At 40.3% G+C, this 21,083-nt stretch overlaps 2 protein-coding genes and 1 long non-coding RNA gene across 3 annotated transcripts; 1 reads left to right on the top strand and 2 right to left on the bottom strand.

The window, feature by feature from the left end:
• Positions 1 to 477: 477 nt before the first annotated feature.
• LOC141434733 (L-dopachrome tautomerase yellow-f-like) lies at positions 478 to 10,663 on the bottom strand. Its single transcript, XM_074097176.1, has 8 exons — positions 10,298 to 10,663; positions 8,685 to 8,888; positions 6,497 to 6,618; positions 3,507 to 3,730; positions 2,859 to 2,970; positions 1,985 to 2,065; positions 1,617 to 1,727; positions 478 to 816 (listed from the first exon to the last, which is right to left on the bottom strand). Exons 1-8 carry the CDS (start codon positions 10,521 to 10,523, stop codon positions 586 to 588), a joined length of 1,311 nt encoding a protein of 436 aa, XP_073953277.1. The 5' UTR covers positions 10,524 to 10,663; the 3' UTR covers positions 478 to 585.
• Positions 10,664 to 11,815: 1,152 nt separating this feature from the next.
• On the bottom strand, positions 11,816 to 14,067 carry LOC141434738 (uncharacterized). The gene is made up of 3 exons (XR_012452089.1): positions 13,908 to 14,067; positions 13,365 to 13,548; positions 11,816 to 13,090 (listed from the first exon to the last, which is right to left on the bottom strand). It is a non-coding gene; the product is annotated as an uncharacterized lncRNA (long non-coding RNA).
• A 207-nt stretch (positions 14,068 to 14,274) lies between these two features.
• On the top strand, positions 14,275 to 20,326 carry Rchy1 (Ring finger and CHY zinc finger domain containing 1). Its single transcript, XM_074097177.1, is given in 8 exon segments — positions 14,275 to 14,745; positions 16,295 to 16,456; positions 16,933 to 17,091; positions 17,577 to 17,759; positions 18,379 to 18,474; positions 19,449 to 19,534; positions 19,979 to 20,040; positions 20,043 to 20,326. Coding segments are annotated over 8 exon segments (969 nt in total). The 5' UTR covers positions 14,275 to 14,634; the 3' UTR covers positions 20,153 to 20,326.
• Positions 20,327 to 21,083: the final 757 nt, after the last annotated feature.

The raw sequence follows: 21,083 nt of genomic DNA, 5'->3' as shown, positions 1-21,083 counted from the left end.
ATGCTGATCACATGACGTGACCAGCGCTGATTTTCAGTTTGTGGCCCCTACACGAGGGGTCATTTTGGTTGAAGTAGTGGTTTGCGTTGTGTTCGTGTATATAAATTTGTGCCCTGCCTACCCTGTGATGCCTACTCAACGCACGCCATAGGGTAGGTATATGCGTGTCTCTATGCTCTGTTCTTGAAAAGTTTAGTTAGGTAGATAGGTAACTAGCTAAATAAAAACAAACAACAGCTGCCAGATTTGGCACATTCAAGGATTTGAACCCGTCGAACGCCCTGCGCGCCACAGTGGTGCGTAGATATCTAAGTTCTCGTGATTAATCAATTTTTGTTACTAGTTTCCATCATCCTTTAACATAAGATACTTGTCCAAAATTACCCAATAAAGTCGTTGGTCGCGCGACGGGTTAAACATTTTACTTATCTAGGTATTTATCAATACAAACTAGACTAATGCTTTAATACAGAAATGTAAATGTTTGGATAGTTTATTGGAGGAATTTCAATGTGACAAGACACCAATTGACGTTTTGTTTGGCTTCTTCTGTATTGCATATATTGTAATAGTTTGTTCTTCGCGTTACTTCCCGGCGGACTTGTTTCGTTTGAAGAACCCTCCTTTCTGTTTGTCGTCCTTGGACTTGGACTTGGCGCTGCCGGGCTTGACGGGCTTCTCGCAGGTAGAGCCCTCGATGACCTTGGCGACCGGAGCCGTCAGGATCCGGAAGTTAAATTGTTCGAAATCCATGGCGTCGTACAGGAAGCGGGACTGCCTGTCGCTCAGGATCCAAAGGTTACCTTCCGGGTCTACCTGTTGGTATAAATTATAGTAAGGAACAGGTACCTAAGCAGTTTAAATCCCACTACCTAATGTTATAAACTAAGGCTAGTCACACAACACCAACAGCCAACAGGCCAACAGGCGTTGGCCGCGACTCCGCCCGCGTAGTATTCGTTTATGGTTATCCCGCGGGAACTATGCAATTTTGCGGGATAAAAACTATCTTTTAACTCAGTAATTGAGCAGACAACGGCATTTTAGCGCTACTTTTTTTTTATTGCACTGGATGGCAAACCAGCAAGTGAGTCTCCTGATGGTAAGAGATCACCACCGCCCATAGTCACCTGCAACACCAGGGGGATTGCAGATGCGTAGCCAACCTAGAGGCCTAAGATGGAATACCTCAAGTGCCAGTAATTTCACCGTCTGTCTTACTCACCACACCGAAACACAACAGTGCAAGCACCGCTGCTTCACGGCAGGATTAGCGAGCAAGATGGTGGTAGCAATCCGGGCGGACCTTGCACAAGGTCCTACCACCTGCAAAAGTTTTAGTGATTATGAAGGTTTTCGTTCGTCATTTTTTATTTAAATTTCTAGCTTTAGAGGCCCACTCTTTCGTAGCCCTAGGCCTCCAATACCTTTAAACCTGGCTCTGGCCCTAAACTAAGAAGTGCAAAGAACTTCGTATCTTAAACACTATGCTAACACTAATATTCTTTAATACGAGTGAGATCACGGTACGGTACGAATTTTGATTTTCGAATTTCGTAGGCCCCAAGCTTAGATATGGGAGATAAGGTGGGATTCGAGTCCCGAGAGTTCTGTACCTTGAGATCGTTGGGGAACTCCAGCAGGTTGCAGTCGCTGATGACGAGCGGCGTATTTTCCTCGCAGAACGCCGCGCCGACCTTCCAGCAGCCCACGCCGTTCTTGCTCAGCTGAACAACAACAGATAAGCCCAATTTACACCGCGAGCGGAACGGTTTATTCCTGCTGAGCTGGCAACGTTGCATTTTTGTTAGTTTTTCTCGATTATTTTTTGCTTTGCTTTGAATTACGAGTATGATAGCTACGTTTATGCAAGCAATGTGTGTTCATTCAGCTCCTCAACCTCCACAATATAAGAACGCACACTAAATCACACAAACCCAACTATCAACAATTTATTTTCATCTCACTCAACGGTCTCGCCTACCTGAGTATAAAAGATCACATTTCTCTTCTGATCCATGTCACATGCTGTAGCTTGGGAATTAGGTCCTCTATCTCCAACAATCTAGAAAAAGTGAAGTTTCTATACTAATATAAAACGTCAACTTGTCTAATGCGTATGAATTCGCCGCTAGAGGCGCTAGTGTAGCGTGAGGTCTCCGAAATGTCAAATCTCATAGTTTTTGGGTGAGCTACGCGGGTTTATTTATAATTAGAATAATTTTGTGAATATTTTGCATTACCTGAAATTAATTATGGCAATTATGCGTTACGGGGCAATGAATGTCTGTTGTTTTGAGACAGTTTTGTCTTTCGGAAACTTTTGTCCTCCCTTTTTTTCCGAACAAAACGGGACTACGCAACTCTGTGGTTGCTCGATATTTTTATGGTACGGTTTTAAGGTGTATTAAATATGATTTTAATCTAAACTTTGTTATCACGCCCGTAATAACAGACTTTGAAAGCCACACTAAAAACCTCACACAACAGTGGCGCCAGCTATAAAGGCAAAAAACGATAGCCCTCATTGAGAAGTTGCCTATATGGAGCGCGACCGTCCTAACTGTCTACAACACAATGTTTTAGACTGTCGCGGTTACTAATTTTATGATTTAAATTCGGGCTTTGCTCCGCGCACCTTGATCATCGTCTCGTGATCATGGCGCATGCAACTGTGTCGAAATATAGAGCTCCTCTAAAATACAAAGGTACGCGGAACAAAATATAACTGTCTACATCTGCAAGATAGGAGTTTTCTTACCAATAAGATAAGTTTTCTTAATACTCATCTTCGTACCGTAAAATCAATTTCGTACCGTAAATGCAATTATCAAATATATAAAATAAATATATCGTACTTCCATTGCCTTGTTTATTTCATCCCGTGTTGCATACTTGTTCTTCAGAGCTCTAGTCGATATTCTGAACAGCTTTGTGCTCGAAGTCGGGTGGAAGTAAAAATCACTCGTCCTTAAAAAAGTGAGAAAAAAATAATCGCAAACAATGTTTCGGCGAGGGAGATAGCTGCGTAACTAATGTCCATGCATGCACATTATTGGTTGAGAAAAAAAAAAAATGTTTGTGTTAAACTACTGTAAGTGAGAACTGTTATTACTCATACTCATACTCATACTCTTTTTATTGGTAATATCATTATTACATGTCATTTTGTTAAATTAATCTAATATATTCTAAGAACTAATTAATTAAATAATTTCAGTAAATAATAGCCGTTGGCTGAAATTTAAGGAACTCATCAAAATTGTAGAATGTGTGCTCGACAAGCCAGTTTTTCAGTCTTTTTTTAAATTTTTTACTATTACTGGCACTTGCGAGGTATCCCATCTTAGGCCTTTAGGTTGGCAACGCATTTGCAATTCCCCTGGTGGCCGGGCGGTGGTGATCTCTTGCCATCAGGAGACCCACTTGCTCGTTTTCCATCCAGTCGAACTGCGCTGCGCTGGCTGCGCTGCCCCTACCCAACACTGTGGCTGTGGTACACCTACCCGTCGCGCAGTGGCGGGGCGAGCGTGGCAGACGACACGCCGTCGCTCCAATAGAAGTCGACCCCGCCGACGCGGTACACGCCGGCGTCGGGGTCAAACTTGAAGAGCGGGTGCTCCACGCGCCACGCGCAGTTCTCCGCCAGGCTGTACACAACCAATGCGCTCGCGCCCATGTCCGTGATGTAAGCGAACGTGTTGTTGCGTCCGCCGGACTCGTCCACCACCTTCACGTAAACAAATCACAATATAAGGCTGCGTTTCCACCAGAGATGTGCGAGGCTGCATTGCGAGGAATGTGTTTATTGACATACAAAATACGCGTTCTTGAATCTACATAGGCCCGGCGATGTCTGTACACGCGTCAATGTGTGCGTAAGATACACAGGGCTGACTATCGCAAAACCCTAATAAGTGCTACCAATGACATTTAAAGGTAAATTATGTAGGTATCGCTTAGATAGTATATAGGCTAGGATGATGATGATGACAATTGACCAATTTTTGCCTTCAGGTAGCCGACGAAATATAACTCTTATCCGTTTCGAGGAATTCATATCGCATTCATAGCTTAAGTACTTAAAACGAACAATAGGTACCACTCAAGTGGAATTAATACTCGGAACGGAACTCATACAATAACCAACAGTAAATAACAGTAACAGAGGGGCTCCATCCATTGATTAGTGTTAGCTGACGGTCAAATGTGATGCCGTCTCCGTCTATTCGAACAAAACAAATAGAGACGGCATAACATTAATCAATGGATGGTGAAACAGCCCCTAAGTGAGCACTTTGTTTTTATAACTTTACTTATCAGATCAAATTCAACACCCACACGTGCCATAAAATTAGTATAATAGTACTTATCTAGGTGCACAAACTTGAACTATGAAATAACACCATTTGTAACAATTCCTAAAAATATAATGAAGTAGTCCGTCATTACATTTTCAAAAAATATCGGACAATTATTATTTATTTCTTTTGTCAATCATCAACAAAAAATTATGAAAATACAGCCAGTTAAAGTTCCGCGTGACGTCACTCCTTGCGATCAAGGACTTTAATTTATGAGCCACCATGAAACCATTTCACACTTAACCTCATAAACCTAGTGCCATCCACGAAGACGCGTGATTTTGTCAAAATTAGCCATTAATGACATTGTAATAAGAACCACGGCACGCGTCATCGTGAAGGACTCTACCTTACTTATAGTGACATTGTATTATTAACAATGAAAATCGTAATGACTATAGGGCCAGCCTATTTTGTGCGGACTCTAAGTAAACAGTAACTTGTATTATTGAGTAAATATTTAATTAATAATCCACATTGATATGTTAAAAAAATCCTTGTTACCTTTTGAAGTAGGTAAATAACATTTGCTTATTTAATAAACTCAACTCAAGTACAAACGGACCGCGATGGTATATTTTTAACCTCCGACGCAAAAAGAGGAGTATTATAAGTTTGACCGCTATGTGTGTCTGTGTGTCTGTCTGTCTGTGGCACCGTAGTTCTTAAACGGGTGAACCGATTTGAATGCATTTTTTTATTTGAAACCAGGTTATCTAGCGAGGGTTCTTAGACATGTTTCATCAAAATCCGTTTAGCCGTTTTTGAGATATTGAACGGGGGTTTTCCTACTTTTCGTTGGTTAGGTTATTTTCTAATAATCCAACAGACGAACTACCTAAATAGAAGCGATAGCGTGTTTGTAAAGGTTGCTTGGAAGAGATCGCTCTGAAGCGATGGCCGCCTTGCTTACCCTTGCTATGTGACGGTGTGCAATGAGGGCTATCGCGTATAAATTCGCCGCTAGAGGCGCTAGTGTAGCGTGAGGTCTCGGTAATGTCAAATCTCATAGTTTTTGGGTGAGCTACGCGGGTTTATTTGTAATTAGAATAATTTTGTGAAATATTCTGCAATATCTGAAATTAATTATGGTAATTATGCGTTACGGAGCTATGAATGTCTGTGTTTTGAGACAGTTTCGTCTTTCGGAAACTTTTGTCCTCCTTTTTTTCCGAACAAAACGGGGACTATGCAACACTGTGGTTGCTCGATATTTTTATGGTACGGTTTTAAGGTGTATTAAATATGATTTTAATCTAAAGTTTGTTTTCACGCCCGTAATAACAGACTTTGAAAGCCATACTTAAAAACCTCACGCAACAGTGCGCCATCTCGTGAGACAAAAAACGATAGCCCTCATTAAGAGTTATATAACTGTATTGTATTGTATAGAACACTTTTTTTACCTAGGTTAGGAATCTACCAGCCTCTCAAGCAGAGGGTCGTGTCGTGGCTCCGAACCCACGCTTGCACCTCTGAGTTATTCGAAATTTATTTGCGAAATAACATATGAAATTTACCAGAGGCGTCTTTACCTATAGTGCAGGGTGTGCGTTGCACACGGGCGCAGCGGTGTTAGGGGCGCCGGCCGTAGCATTCCGCGCGCTTCCTAGATGGCGCTAAAGTAATAATTGCACACGGGCGCTACATGGGCTAAAGACGCCGCTGAAATTTACAACGAAGGAAAACATACTGAACTAAAAGAATTTCCTTGCTCACCCGCGACCTTACGATAGCTAAGCTTATGCAAAATATGCGTGTTCATGCAGTTCCTCCACCTCCACACTGTAAGAACACACACAAATCACACAAACCCATCTATCACCACCACCACACTACACTGACGCGTTTCGAACTCAACCAGAGCTCATCTTCAGAGTGACACAACCGTACACCATGCTACCAGTTGTTAGACTAGCGAACCACAACCACCGTTTTAACTTGTCACTGTAACTCCCCAAGTACCCACATACAAGCGAGGGTGAGCAAGGAAATTATTTTAGTTCATTGATATGGACCACCGCAAAGTAACGCCTAATTCAATAAACATAGTGAGGCACTGGGCTGGGGCCGCGAGGGAATCACAACAAAGGCGTGTGCCCTGCAGTGAGACGTATGTAAATTGTACTTACAATGCTAGTGAGTACAGAGCAGTCCTTTAGTTCATCGTCCCTGAATACATATTTGTGGATCAGTTTGTCATTTGTGAGATCGAAAACGAATATGGCGGGATCCGCTATCTGCCTGACTTGACCTTGAAAAAGAATGGAAAAAAAACATTATGACGTTTCATACGTATAGGTAGTGCCACCAGAGTTGAGGTCACGCCTGGTCACGCACACAAGAACACGAGGTGTAATGACAGCGGGATTTTGCTCGATCATAGTAAAATAGAACAAGTATGCACACTCAGACCTTTCTGGCCTGGCCTACTTCTCGGCGCGGACGTTTAGGGTTGTCGATGTCTATTTTAGATTAATTAATTACCTACCGGCAAATCATTTTAGTATGAAAGTTAACTTAAAATTGTCTAATATATGTGTCTAGAGAAACAAGATTCTTTGCCGCTCTATTATTATTATTATACTAATTTAAAAATACTAGTTATAAATTCGCCGAAGTAGTGATGGCGACTGTGTACATACTACTCATGTTTCCTACACATAATACTATAACTATATTATTTATATGTAGGTATCTATTTTTTTTATGTGTCCTTGCACGAAACATTCACACAACACTTATATACTACTAATTTACAATTATACCTAATACAAAAAATACGTAAGCACGAGTACGCGAACGTAAAAGGTTATCATCTTGCGATGCGAGCGCAAGACGAGTGAGCTAAAATTGAAACGTACGGCAACGACGGCAGCGCAAGTAGCAAACCGTATGTATTCTCTACTGAGTAACGAGTACTTCATCTGATTTGAAGTAACGAATCGTTACTCACGAATACGTCTCGTTACCCGTATAACCCTTATCTGTCGTACACTGTTCTGGTTCAACTGTCATTCTTTAATCATTTTACTGAGAGTAGCGCGTTCAACCAAATTAAACAACTCTTCAGCTTTATAACACTGACATAAATTAAAATTAATTATTATAATTACAAAATTAGTTTAGATTTATTACAATAATTACTTAAAAATATACATCAGAACATTAAGAACCGCATTAAAAAAAAACAGTTACGGTGCGTCACATCTAGACCGGCGATACGATAACGATGCAGTTCGGTTTTGCTTTGTATAAAATAAAGTACGTTCGTTCATACCGCACGGTGATGGGATGCGGTGTTTCTGCTTCATGTTCGCATCAAAAGTAACGATACGATACGAGTAACGAAACGATACGATAGTAACGAGTACTGGTTAATAAAGTAACGAATACATACGGGTACCAAGGTTTTCGTTACTTTTACAGCCCTAAGCGCAACTTTGACTAAAGAATAAAGAAAACTTAATCCTCCTTAAATTATCAGTGTGTGCGTGCGGCGGGTGCGTGCGTACCGGCGCCAACCGGCGCGCACACATTAAGTCGCGCGATGTACTTTTGTTCGTAGTGAACCTACTTGTTCTATTTTACTATGGATCGATCATCGATACGTCGCCGCCACATGTCCACGGTGCGGCGTCGTCACCCGTTTTCGTTACGATACGCGGAGGAAATAGTTTATGCAGCAAACCTACACTCACAAAAGTTATTGCGCAAACTTTCCGCTAGAGGCGCTGTACGTGTTTCCATTCCATACAAATTGAGACGTACGTGACGTATTTTGTGAACGGGAACATACACTGAGCATACGGCTCGCTCGGCCGACGAGAAAAGATGTTTACAGACGGGAACTACGGGAAGACGTCTTTTTCGCTCTTATTGCGTGGACATAAAGGTGGGGCCACATGCAGTCGCTCGACGCCGTTTCCAACGTCAAATCTGGTCTAGTGACATATAGCGATAAAGCTGAAAATGTTGAGCTTTATCGCTTGAAAAAAAAAAGTGTTATTTATTTTTTCATTCACTGCAATTTCTTAAATTTGTACCGCTGCGCTGCCACGACTGCTACTCAATGAGATTAAGAAATCAGCTTCCAAGATCAAGACCATTCCCTGCAAGAAGCCACCTTGTCGCTGCTGCTCGACGCGGCGACTTGACGCAACTTTGAGTCGCGGGAAATTCAAAATCACCTTCAAAATGAGGTCACGTGATCAGATTTATCGCTGCAAACGAGCGACAGCGACTGCATGTGGGGGCACCCTAGCGTTTTTTGGTCGGCTCAAGCCGATTCCGCGTCAAGAGATGTGGAGAGACCCTTACTCGCCATGTCCGCGACGCCATTATCGACGACCCAGAGCCGATCGCTCTTGTCCACCGTGACGCGGAAGGCAGAGACGACCGTGTTGTTGGTGGCGGCGCAGCAGGCCTTGCTTGATACGAAGGCGTCGTGCCACGACGGGTACGGCGTCAGGGGCTGCTGCTGCGTGCCGTTCAGCGGGATGTAGTTCAAGGAGGCTGGGACACCTGGAGGAGTGACGATTAAATAAAAATATGAGAGAGAAAATTAAGTCTGGTAGTAGTGTGAAGGCATTAATTGTAACCTGGAGTCAGTTAGTGGGAAAGCACGTACGCCTGTAGATTCGTGTCGGCGCCCATTTAGACACAAGCGAAAAAAATAAAGGTTTGCATTTGTTAGGCACATAAAGCCGGCACTGGGTATAGCGAGTATAGCGACGTTAATTTCGATTATGGGCGGTTTTTGATGATACTTTAAGCACTCAGTTAATCTAATGAAGCTATATTATTATGAAATACATTGTGTCGCACAGACGTAGCTGTTTTTCTCTTGAAGGTGATGGAAAGTAGGAGTCGTGACGTCGTGATGTTTGAAGGATGCGATAGATGCCACCACGCACCACTATAAGCAAACGGCATAGTAAAATAGAATAAGTAGGTTCACTACGAACAAAAGTACATCGCGCGGCTTAAATCTGTGCGCGCCGGTTGGCGCCGGTACGCACGCACGCACCCGCCGCACGTACACACTGATAATTTAAGGAGGAATGAGGATTAAGTTTTTTTTTAATCAAAGGCTGCGCTGCCGTTGCTGCCGTACGTTTCGATTTTAGCTCGCTCTTCTTGCGCTCGCTTCGCGAGATGATCACTTTTTACGTTCGCGTACTCGTGCTTACGTATTTTTTGTATTAGGCATAGTTGTAAATTAGTAGTATATAAGTGTAGTGTGATAGTTTCGTACAAGGACACATAAAAAATAACAGATACCTACCTACCTATAAACAATATAGTTAAAGTATTATGTGTAGGAAACATGAGTAGTATGTACGTACACAGTAGCCATCACCACTTCGGCGAATTTATAAATAATATTTTTAAATTAGTATAATAATAACAATAGAGCGGCAAAGAATCTTCTCTAGACTAGACTTTCATACTAAAATTATTTGCCGGTAGGTAATTAATTAATCTAAAATAGACATCGACAACCCTAAGCGTCCGCACCGGAGTAGGCAGTGAAGTCTCCTAAAGGGTCGGAGTGTGCATACTTGTTCTATTATACTATGCAAACGGTTACGTTTTTCGACTGGTTGGACAGATTTAAATTCCGCATCTTCCGATTATTTATTACGTAAAAGCCAAGGATTGGTAAACATTGACTAACATCTAGTAAAGTAGCACCTAAACTCCAATTCAATAGAATCTGACAATCCTGTAGACACTTCCAGCCTACTAATATAAACACCGGGCTGCCTAAGGCTTTGTTATGTGACTATTATTCTTTTTTGATTCCTTTTAGATGATAATTGCAACAACAGGGACATATATAATCAAGTGTGCCCACGATAGGGTGTCTTAAATATGTAGAAAATTTACAGATTCTATTGAATTGTACTGTAGGTTTATCAATAAATTACCTTTTTTCCACCTTGGAATGGTAATAAATAGTTTGTCTTGCCACCTTGCCAATCCCGTCGGCATTATGTTCTGGGGTATGTAGGACTCGTCTGCTATTGCCTTTTCTTTAGTTCCACCTTCCCAAGTAAAGTCAATGGTCTTCCATTGAAACTTGGGAGGTACTAGGCAAGTCGTCCAGTGGATGGTCATCAAGAAAATTAAAGCAGTTGCCGGATTTTCAAACATAGTTCCCTTTTTTATGTAATGTTTGGTAGTTTTTTGTTATTTGCAATTTTTTTGTATTTTTAATATAAATTATGTTAATTTATGCATGATTTTTACAAGAATTTGATTTTGAATTATACGAATTTGACGTTGACATTACGTTTTTCCGCTAAAGTTTTATAATATACCAATGATATTTTATCTATGGTAAGTATAGATATATACGTATGTTATATACGTTCCTAGTAAATTACGGTTGCAAAATAAAACGTTTGCGCTGCATCATGGGTTTGCGTATTTAAGAAGCGGTGTGGAGAGCATGCGATAAAAACAGTGCGCATACGGTGCATCACTGCGATTCCGTACGTCACCGTTTTTAGGGTTCCGTAGCCAAAATGGCAAAAACGGAACCCTTATAGTTTCGCCATGTCTGTCTGTCTGTCCGTCCGTCCGCGGCTTTGCTCAGGGACTATCAATGCTAGAAAGCTGTAATTTTGCACGGATATATATGTAAACTATGCCGATAAAGTGGTACAATAAAAACCTAAAAAAATTTTTTTTTAGGTTACCTCGCATAGTCGTAAAGTGGGGGTGATTTTTTTTCTCATCCAATCCTATAGTGTGGGGTATCGTTGGATAGGTCTTTTAAAACCATTAGGGGTTTGCTAAGACAATTTTTCGATTCAGTGATTTGTTTGCGAAATATTCAACTTTAAAGTGCAAATTTTCATTAAAATCGAGCGTCCCCCGCTCCCCCTCTAAAATCTAAACCGGTGGGTGGAAAAATTTGAAAAAAATCAGGATGGTTAGTAAGTATACAAGGAATCACTTACAAGGAAACCTATAACGATTTAGTTTTCTTGAGAACTATTACTAGTTTAAGAGTAAATAGCAGCCTAAGGTATAAAATATACCTCAACTTGGTATATTTCGTACAAAATACGAAATCCTTAGAAAAATATTAAGTACTTAATTTTTTCCTAATGGCTACGGAACCCTATTTCGGGCGTGTCCGACACTCTCTTGGCCGGTTTTTTAAGCAGTTAAGGTTTGGTCGCACCTTAAAACTTTAAAACTACATTATGGTCTCGTGATTCACCTTTGTGATTTACTAATGAATAACGAACAAAATACGTACGGTGAGCGCGAGGGTACAAGAGATAGCTATCTCTAAGCCATTGCGCTTCGAGTGTGACGACCGATAGGGACATAGATTAAGAATTGTAACTGAAATCAGACAGAGCGGATATTGGAAAGGAGGTAGAAAACAGACAGAAATAAAACAGGTTGTGTTTGTGTTAAACAGTGTTTTAATTTTGTATATACATTTGAATTAAGTGATTTACACAAGTCACAATTTCGAGCAGAAATATTTATGTACATTTTTCACAAAAGTATATTAAACAACTTTGGAAGTTACCTAATTCTATCTGTAGCTTAAGAATTTATTTCGATTAATAAAATAACTGCTTAAAAATAATAAACACGGTATTTATAAGGCACCGCAACATCGTGGGAATCAAAAGAGCGAGTTCTATTTACAACTACACACCTTCAAAAAGACTTAGTTTGTTTCTTGTCTGTCTTATTGACAGGTTTTTTAATAGTAAAAATACCACCAACGGGACTTATCACGCTAAAACGTACGAGTAATATTTACCTCGACGTTTCGGCAACATTACAGTGGCCTGGTCACGAGTAGAATCGAGAAACGTCAACACTCCTTCGGAACTAACCGCGACACGAGCAATCAAATTAAGATTGGTTTTTGGAGTCTTTGTATTTTTTATTTCAACCTCTAATTTGTTACATTAACGGTCATCCCGTGAAATCCATATCGAAAATACCAACTGAAACATGGATAGACCAGTGCTGGAGTGTCGCTGCTCAAGTGGCTAAATAAGAAACAAACAAGCTGAGATATGTGGTGTATGAGAGATTTGTGCCTGTACTTCTGTCCAGTGGTGGTGTAGGGGTACAGACGCAGCAAGGAATGCTGAGGACCTGGGTACGATTCCCAGCGCTGGTCTCTTTCTGGTTTTTCTGCGCATCCATGTTTCAGTTTGTATTTTCGATAAAGAGCTCTATTTTCAAAATATCAAAGGCTTGCTTAGTGAACCCAGGTGAGATAGAACTGTTTTCATACCACTTTGCTAATACCCGCGGATGTGGCAAAGCAGTATGAAACACGCTTCTTACATATTTGTATGCAGCACAAGAATAGAAGTTCTACTTAGTTCTAGGTACTTCTTGCAATACAACTTCTTTAATTTTTTTCTCGAGATATATTTTATCAATCAAATCTAAGACTTCAAGTTCAGTTCCGAAAATTGCTCTCTTGAAATGTAATTAAGTTTTTTTAATATTTTTAGTATGTCTGCCATTCTGGCAACCTTTTTTTTCAGTCTTTTATTTTGTTGAATTAACACTTTGTTCTTTTTTTGTAATGTTTTCTTCTCAAGGGTCAATTTTTTTACACATTTCTTAAGCGCTGCCTTTCTAGGTGACTCCAGAATTTCTTCTATATCAGATATACTGACGTTGTCGAGACTCGAGGGGGAATTGGGAATATTTTGTGTTCCATTTTCCTAAAAAATAAGATATGTATAATGTAATGAAATATACACATTGTAACAAAAATCTCATAACGTTATACTTATTAAGACGGTGATCATACTCATTAACATCATCAGCCTGGCGTGGTGTACTGCTGGACATGCCTAGTCCTCATAATTATCAAATAGAATCTATAAAAGTTATTTTATTTATGCTTGATTTTATTACGTATTTCAGGGTTTGGGGGATTTTGTTACACCTGCCCTGTATGTTTTAGTATTATATTCGAATGTTTTAGATAAGTACCTCAATTATAGGCAGAGCATTTTTTTTTATCAGTGTTCTGCCTTTATTGGAAGTGTATATATCACCATCCTTAAAGTGGATACTGCAGATTCCGCTGCTATTCGAGGGCATCCAGTCTAATTCACTGCGTTGCCTTCGCACAATTGCGATCCACTCTTCTTTTCTGACCTCATCAGAAGGAAATCTAAAAAAGTTGTGAATAGTTCATTTGAACACTGATGGGGTACCATCTCTGTATAAAAGGAGAATGCCCAAAGTTAGACCTACACTTTGTGTCAATAGTAATAACATTATTAATAATATTTTTAGACGACTTTAGAAACTTTGGGACTATTTTGTTCAATGGTAATAAATAATATTATTATTCAAATTAATACCACTATGTGAACTATGATATTCATGATTCACCCGGCCATGTTGATACCTATGTTGTCGCATCTCATTTTTTAATCTATGTTATGTATTTTTTACGAAAAACTTAGAAATTAACTAAAAATACCACAAATACATTGTAAAAAAAAACAAATATTTTTGTGTACTTACAAGTGATATGTGATCCCTTGAGCTTTATTTACTTTAGCACCATAATTTGTGCACTTACGAAACACACATGACGGCATTTTACATTGATTTGTTGTTGTTGAACTGTCACATTGATTGACTGTCACGGAAGACACGGAATGACGGAATGGTCACGGACTACTCGCACTGTGTGCGACATGAGACTATTGGGTAATTTACGAATCTTCAACTCGGGCGCGATAAAGTAACATATCTACTCTTTGTTCATATGTAATATCATTGTAATATACTATACAGGTTTTTCGAAAAGTTCAAGTATCAATTTAATTTCAACTGTAAATTTACATCATTGGAACTAAACGCAGCATGAGTAGAACGTAACGTTATTTGCTTAAAACAGTAGAGTAGACTAGACACTTTTTTCACTAACTAATTTTACTGTACTTATGAATAGAATAGCTGATAGAGTACGTTACTACAAAGTGATAAAGTCTAATTTTGTGTTTCTGTAAAATCATCATGTTGTGAACAGTACTTGAAATAGAGAACATGACGATGACTTGAGTGTAATCATTTCGTCCAATTCAAATGTCAAATCAATCACGTAAAAAAACAAGCAAGCAGATGTCGCGTATTGTTTTCTTCTTTCCATTAATTTATTGGAGCAGGTAATTTAAATTGTCTTTGATGACTGATCTCTGGCGATAGTAGCAATCTTCGTGTACTGTGGATAGAAAATATAGTGATAATGTCGAAGGACAAAGAAGAGACAATTAATGGAGATTCTGCGGGAGTGAGTGAACTGACACCAGAAAAGCGCATTGGCTGTGCTCATTACAAGCGTAGAGCTAAATTCGTGGTAAGTCTAGGCAGTTACAAGCCCCATGCAAGTTGTATGTAGTTATAAACTACCTGTACAATGACCCAGGTTCGAAAGCCTTCAGTCATTCACATCTAAATATAAAGATTAGCGGCGTAGAAGCTTCCTATATGTGTATGATATGAGAAGGAGATTTTAAAAACAAAGAAATGTCAATGAACTTGTGAAACTATAATTTACTCTTGAGCTGGTTTGGGGCACAGAAGCAGCACATTTGTCATGGGTACATCTAGGTTATTAGTCTATTAATTGTTTCAGCATGTCAATAAATTCAGAATTATTGAAGCAAGCTTGTTGGAGAAACAAAGGTTTTTTTTTTAATTTCAATCATCATCTCATCATAATATATACATTAATAAATTAATCGATTTACTGAACAGATTAATTATTTTGCAATAGGTTCTAGGTTTTCACATCCTTGAATGTCTGTGGTTGGATAAATGGCGTCTTTGTTTACACTTTTCATAAATTCGATCGAAATACAATATAATATATTATTTATTTCAATAAAAGGTAACAAAAAGTGTGTGTGGTGTTATTAAAATGTTGGAGGAAAAATATGCACGATTTTATAAATTGAATATGGATGGGTCCAAAGGCAAGGGCGTTGGTGCTGCATTTTTTGGTACAGAATTGATGTATTTAGCCAAGGCAAAGTGACAATGGCAAATAGTATTTAACAAAGTATCTGAAACAAAGGGCATTTGGTATAGTACTATTCAGAACAAAGTGTACAAAAGGTACCCTGGTTTGATTGTGCCAGCCTTCCCAGGGCACTACTTGTGCTTGCATTTCGTGTGTGGTCTGGTCACATTCCACTAAATTATTTCCTAAATTTGATGAGATTTGTACAATAAGGACACCAGAAACTGACAACAGAATCTGGATGGTATGGATCAGTTGAATGGAAGTGTAAATGTGGCTCTGAGTCAACCACTTTCAGAAGAAGCGATGCGGTTTTACAAGTTCATTAGACAGGCCTTTGCATCCAGAGACTAGGTTTCGGCACAAGGGAGAGTGTATCATGTATCTGAGGCTCCCCATGAGGCTGGCATAGTCACATTTAGTGTACTAAAGCCTCATTAAAATATAAGATTAAAAAATAAAAAAAATGGAAAAAACATCTCGCTAGTCTTGCAGCCACTATTATTTATTTTGTAGCGATCCCCCTACCGTCTAATGGCGAGCCCCTAGAGGTTTGCATACCCCACTTTGAGAATCCCTGGCATAGATTGTTTAACAGTGGGGCTTCTTTGTCATTCTGTGAATATTAGGTAAAAATGTACATAAACATTCTGCATAGTTTACTCTTTTGCTTTACTGAATTAGAATACTGGTAAGTCATACAGTGATACTGCAGGACCATTTAACCCACTTTCCACTTTATGGGTATTTTTGCAACACAATTTAGAGTCAGCTACAAAGAAACGTGAATCCCCCCTAGAATATAATATATTCATATGACTGTAAAAAAAATTCTTTCTTCCAAGTTTCTTCCAGCAGCTAATGCCATCTAATGTGTACACAGACTCCTTGCTGCAACAAGCTGTATATGTGCCGGTACTGCCACGACGAGAATGAGCAACACTACTTCAACCGCAAGTCTGTCACTGAACTCATCTGCACTGAGTGCGACACGCGGCAGAAGGTGCAGGCGGAATGTGAGAATTGCGGCGTTCGCTTCGGCAAGGTATGTGAACAGAGTAGCTTAAGTTTACAGTATTGAGTACAAAAGGTACATCTTTAACTTGCATCAATGGCGTGCACTTTGTAGGGGGCTGGCAGAGCAGGGTAGGTAATGTGGAGGATGGCAGTATGGCTCAAAATAGCACTGCCTACCCTGGAATTACTCCAATGCACGCCTGTCTATGCTCAAAATTATATGCCCAAGCAGAAAAATGCTATTTTGAAAATAATACCCCATCCTGAATATCATCAATAATAAAATCTTGTCTCATGGTAAAATTGTAATGTCTCTACTCTAGTAAAATCTCCTGCAAAACTTTGGCAGGCTCCCCACTTGGTGGACTGGCGACATCGTAAGAGTTGGGGGCAGCGGGTGAATGCAAATGTTGTCGGTCATTTATAGCGTTCTAATCCCACTGCCTTTGTTTGACACTGGCCGTCTGGCTGATGATGTGCTAAGTTGACGCCTGATTGTTCCAGTACACATGTCTGATATGCAACTTGTTTGACGACGAAGACAAGCGGCAGTACCACTGCGAGGGCTGTGGCATCTGTCGCGTCGGCGGCCGCGACCGCTTCTTCCACTGCGAGCGCTGCAACATGTGCCTGCCGATGCAGCTGCAACGCGTCGGACACCGGGTGAGCATGTAGCCAGTGCGGTAGTATGTAGTCAGTGCGGTAGTCAGTACGCAGTGTGGTAGTCAGTAGTCAGTGTGGTAGTCAGTAGTCAGTGTGGTAGTCAGTAGTCAGTGCGGTAGTCAGTAGTCAGTGCGGTAGTATGTAGTCAGTGCGGTAGTCAGTACTCAGTAAGGTAGTCAGTAATCAGTGTGGTAGTCAGTTCAGTAGTCAGTGCGGTAGTCAGTAATCAGTGCGGTTGTCAGTACTCAGTGCGGTAGTCTGTAGTAAATTTTTCGTGTTTGTTTTTGATTAAATGTTAATGAGAACCATGATGTAATTTTCGGGAATTCCCACACGAATTTTGTAATATGCCGGAATTTCAATTCAACTGCTGTATTAATGATTTACGCATGCAAAGCCGCGGGTAAACACTAGTAATATATAATTTTGCTAAATATGTGTAAACTGGAAAAAAATATAATTTGAGCGTGTTAAAAATCCCCCAGTGCGTGGAGAACGTGTCCCGCTCGAACTGCCCCGTGTGCCTGGAGGACATCCACACGTCCCGCATCCCGTGCCACATCCCGGACTGCGGCCACCTGCTGCACCGGCCCTGCTTCGAGCAGCTGCTGCACTCTGGACACTACGCTTGCCCCACCTGCCAGACCAGCATGATTGACATGTCCAACGTGAGTGTCAAAGTCAAAATATCTTGATACAATTTAGGGGCCATACATAAAGTAGGTACAGACAGCAGCAGAAGTGGATGAGCAATTACAGTGTTCAAAATGATCTACATACGACTCTACTCCCACAGTAATACGAGTAAGGGAGTGTTTAGATCATTTTGAGCACCGCAACTGCTCATCTACTTCTACTGTTGATTGTATGTCACACCTTTTGTAATTTTTTGACACGTATTGCCATGAAATTTGCAATTTTTTGGTACTTGTGTCACATACCACCTGACGCCTACCCCCTAAATCCTACAAAAGTGTATATTTTTCGCACACACGATATGGAAAACGGTACCAGTCGAACGGTACAGTCTGATCGTTAGGATTTTTCGTAGCATCTGTGGGCCTTATTATTGCTATTACGTCATCGGTAGCCATCGAAACTGAAATGAAGATCGTCACGATCTCACGATACACTGCACCGTGTGTGTGGCGTAAGAATTTACGATAAATCGGACCGTTCGAACGGTGCAGTCTCATCGTATGATTTTTCGTAGCGTCTGTGGGCCCTATTATTTTGTCTTTCAGTATGAGTATTAAATAAATGCTTATTTTTTATGCTTATTTATAGTTATGGAGCTATTTGGACTCAGAAGTGGCCGCCACACCAATGCCTCCCGAATATGCCGACTACAAAGCTACCATACTCTGCAAGGATTGTCATAAGGTAAATATCTAATGAAACGATTAGAGTCCCATTTAGACCTTGCATACAAGTTGTATTACATCGCGGACTATTGAGGGACAATTAATTCAGTTGATCAAACATATTACTGCAATGTAGTGAAACTTGCATGCGCTAGTTTTGTTTTTTTTTTCTCTCTTTTTTTTGAGGCTTTGAACACTCCAGGTGATCATGTCAGCCTCATGGGTGCTCGCTCATTTTTCCTACGCAAGGGACATATTAAGAAATTGGTAAATGCAACTGGCTTTGTCAGATGTTGGCTCTGAGAGCCAACAATTGACCTGGCCATTGTGAATGGGGCCCAAACCCCCAAGTACCCTTCTCCTCAAGTCTGAGTTCCGAGCACATTCCAACAACAAATGGGGCATGCGCTAGTTGTCGCATAGTCTAAAAGTGGCTTTAATGATTGGCAGATTTTACACAAGTCAGATAATATTGTATACACACGAGATGAAGTGAATGATTACACGTTACACACACAGCTACAAAAAGAACTGGTCGCACAAAAGGAGAATGAATGAAATGAAGGAGTAAATGTCAAAATCCTGCTGTCATTACACGTCGTGTTCTTGTGTCCACGACCTCACGACCTCAGCTCTGGTGGCACTACCTATAAGAGCTGCGCTTTTGCCCAAACAACACGAGGGCTATCGCGTATGAATTCGCCGCTCGAGTAGCGAGAGGTCTCGGAAATGTCAAATCTCACTGTTTTTGGGTGAGCTACGCGGGTTTATATATATGCGTTACGGGCAGTGAATGTCTTGTTTTGAGACAGTTTTGTCTTTTGGAAACTTTTGACTACGCAACAGGTTTTAAGGTATTAAATATGATTTAAATGTAAATTTTGTTTTCACGCCCGTAATAACAAAGTAACCACTATACTTCAGGCAACTGGTGAGCGCGAAAACGGTAGCTTTCATTGGTACTGTTAGTATAATGGAACTACTTTTTTTCAGTTATCAACAGTAAAGTTCCATGTGGTCGGTCTCAAATGCCAGCACTGCGGAGCCTACAACACTTGCCAAACTAACGGCTTCCACAAGTAAGCGACCTTGTATTATGTATGACAGTTAAGCATGACATGTTTTTACAAGTTTTTATTTAGCTTGCCCTGTTTATTTATTTATTAAAATTTCGGAAGCTAAATTAGTTCTAGTGGTCGGATTGGCTTGAAATTTGGTATGCTTATGTAAATCTGGTGTCAATACAATAATCTAGTAGTCGGGTGCAGCTCATAAAAAATGTACATTTTGAAAAAAAATACGCGGATTTTTGATTACCACACAAAATAAAATCTTTCGTTTATTTTTTTAAACCATATTAAATTGATTTTATTAAAGTATAAAGTACTTAAATAAATGGTTGTGATTTAAACTCGTTAATATTTTTTTACACAAGATTTTAGTAGCTTAAAAATACGTTACTTTTTTGCTCCATACAAAATTGAAATGTCGCCAGGACATTTTCGTCATCTTATATTTTTCAGGGAGTCTTCTAGCTCGGAGTCTGCGGACACGTCGTCTTCGTCCCGCGGGGCGGCGGGGGCGCGAGTGGGGGTGGGGGCGGGGGCTCCCGCGCGTCCCCCCCGCGCGCCAGCGCCGCGGACCCCCACCTGGAGCTGCCGCGCGCCAACCCTCTCGACGAACCCCCGCAGGCCTGACCGACCCCCAACTAACTAAGTAACTAGGATACCTCATCTTCAGAATTGGGTAGATTCTTGGGTGAAAAAAATAATGTTGTAAGTATTCCGTCTGTTAGATTGTCACAAAATATTGAGTATTTTTTCATTTTTCAATTAAACCGAAAACACAAAACAGATAGGTACAGAAGCCAATCTCATTTCAAGCGGATGGCACTCGCGCTCGCACTGGTCCCAACCGGTCCGAGATATCGTGTCCGTGAGAAGTGTCTATGTGGGCGTTGCTCGAGCGGAATTTGTATGTAGATTGAATTCTGTGACCTATCTGTTTTGTGCCGAAAATGACAAAGATGAAGCGCTACTGTGAGGATGAGCGTAAAGGAGACAACCTTTGACTTCAACCTCTGTCTTTATTCTAGAGCTTATGCTTTATATTATATGGGTGGAGAGTATGTGTGTGTGGTGTGGAGATACACACTACAGCGCGTCCAAAGTCGGGAGTGGAGGCTCGAGACGTCAGTCCTTAATAAGAAGTGCTCTAAGGAATGACGACACGTGTACCTTTAACTGGCTATATCTTCATAATTTTTCGTTTAATTGACAAAAGATAAAATACGTGTCCGATATTTATTAAATTGAAAATCCAACTGACGATCTAATTATATATTTTATTGAATCTAGCCTATATCTTTTAGATATACTATTAATTAATTGAAACCGGACAGCCTACTAAACTATTATAATACCTAATTTATTGAATCAGACGTTACTTTGCGGCGGTCCATATGAACGAACTATAAATGAACAATTTTGTTTTCTGGGATGATCCATATTATATTTTTTATCGATAGTAGACTTATAATGAAGCTCACTCCTGTAGATAGATATTTTCTTTCACTTGCCCTTTTTTTGTAAAAATAAATTGAAACTTTATTTCGGCAAACCACACGTT

Source organism: Choristoneura fumiferana, chromosome 14 (assembly GCF_025370935.1).
Source record: "Choristoneura fumiferana chromosome 14, NRCan_CFum_1, whole genome shotgun sequence".
Classification (NCBI taxonomy): Eukaryota; Metazoa; Arthropoda; class Insecta; order Lepidoptera; family Tortricidae; genus Choristoneura; species Choristoneura fumiferana.
Note: the sequence above shows the minus strand (reverse complement) of the source record. Positions and strands in the feature narration are given on the sequence as shown.

Coding starts and splice junctions, on each gene's coding strand:
- LOC141434733 (XM_074097176.1), bottom strand. CDS start 10,523: ATGTTTGAAAATCCGGCAACTGCTTTAATTTTCTTGATGACCATCCAC. Junction 6,619..8,684: donor TGGCGTCGCGGACATGGCGA/GTAAGGGTCTCT, acceptor TTCTTTTTCAAG/GTCAAGTCAGGCAGATAGCG. Junction 2,066..2,858: donor AAATAAACAAGGCAATGGAA/GTACGATATATT, acceptor CACTTTTTCTAG/ATTGTTGGAGATAGAGGACC.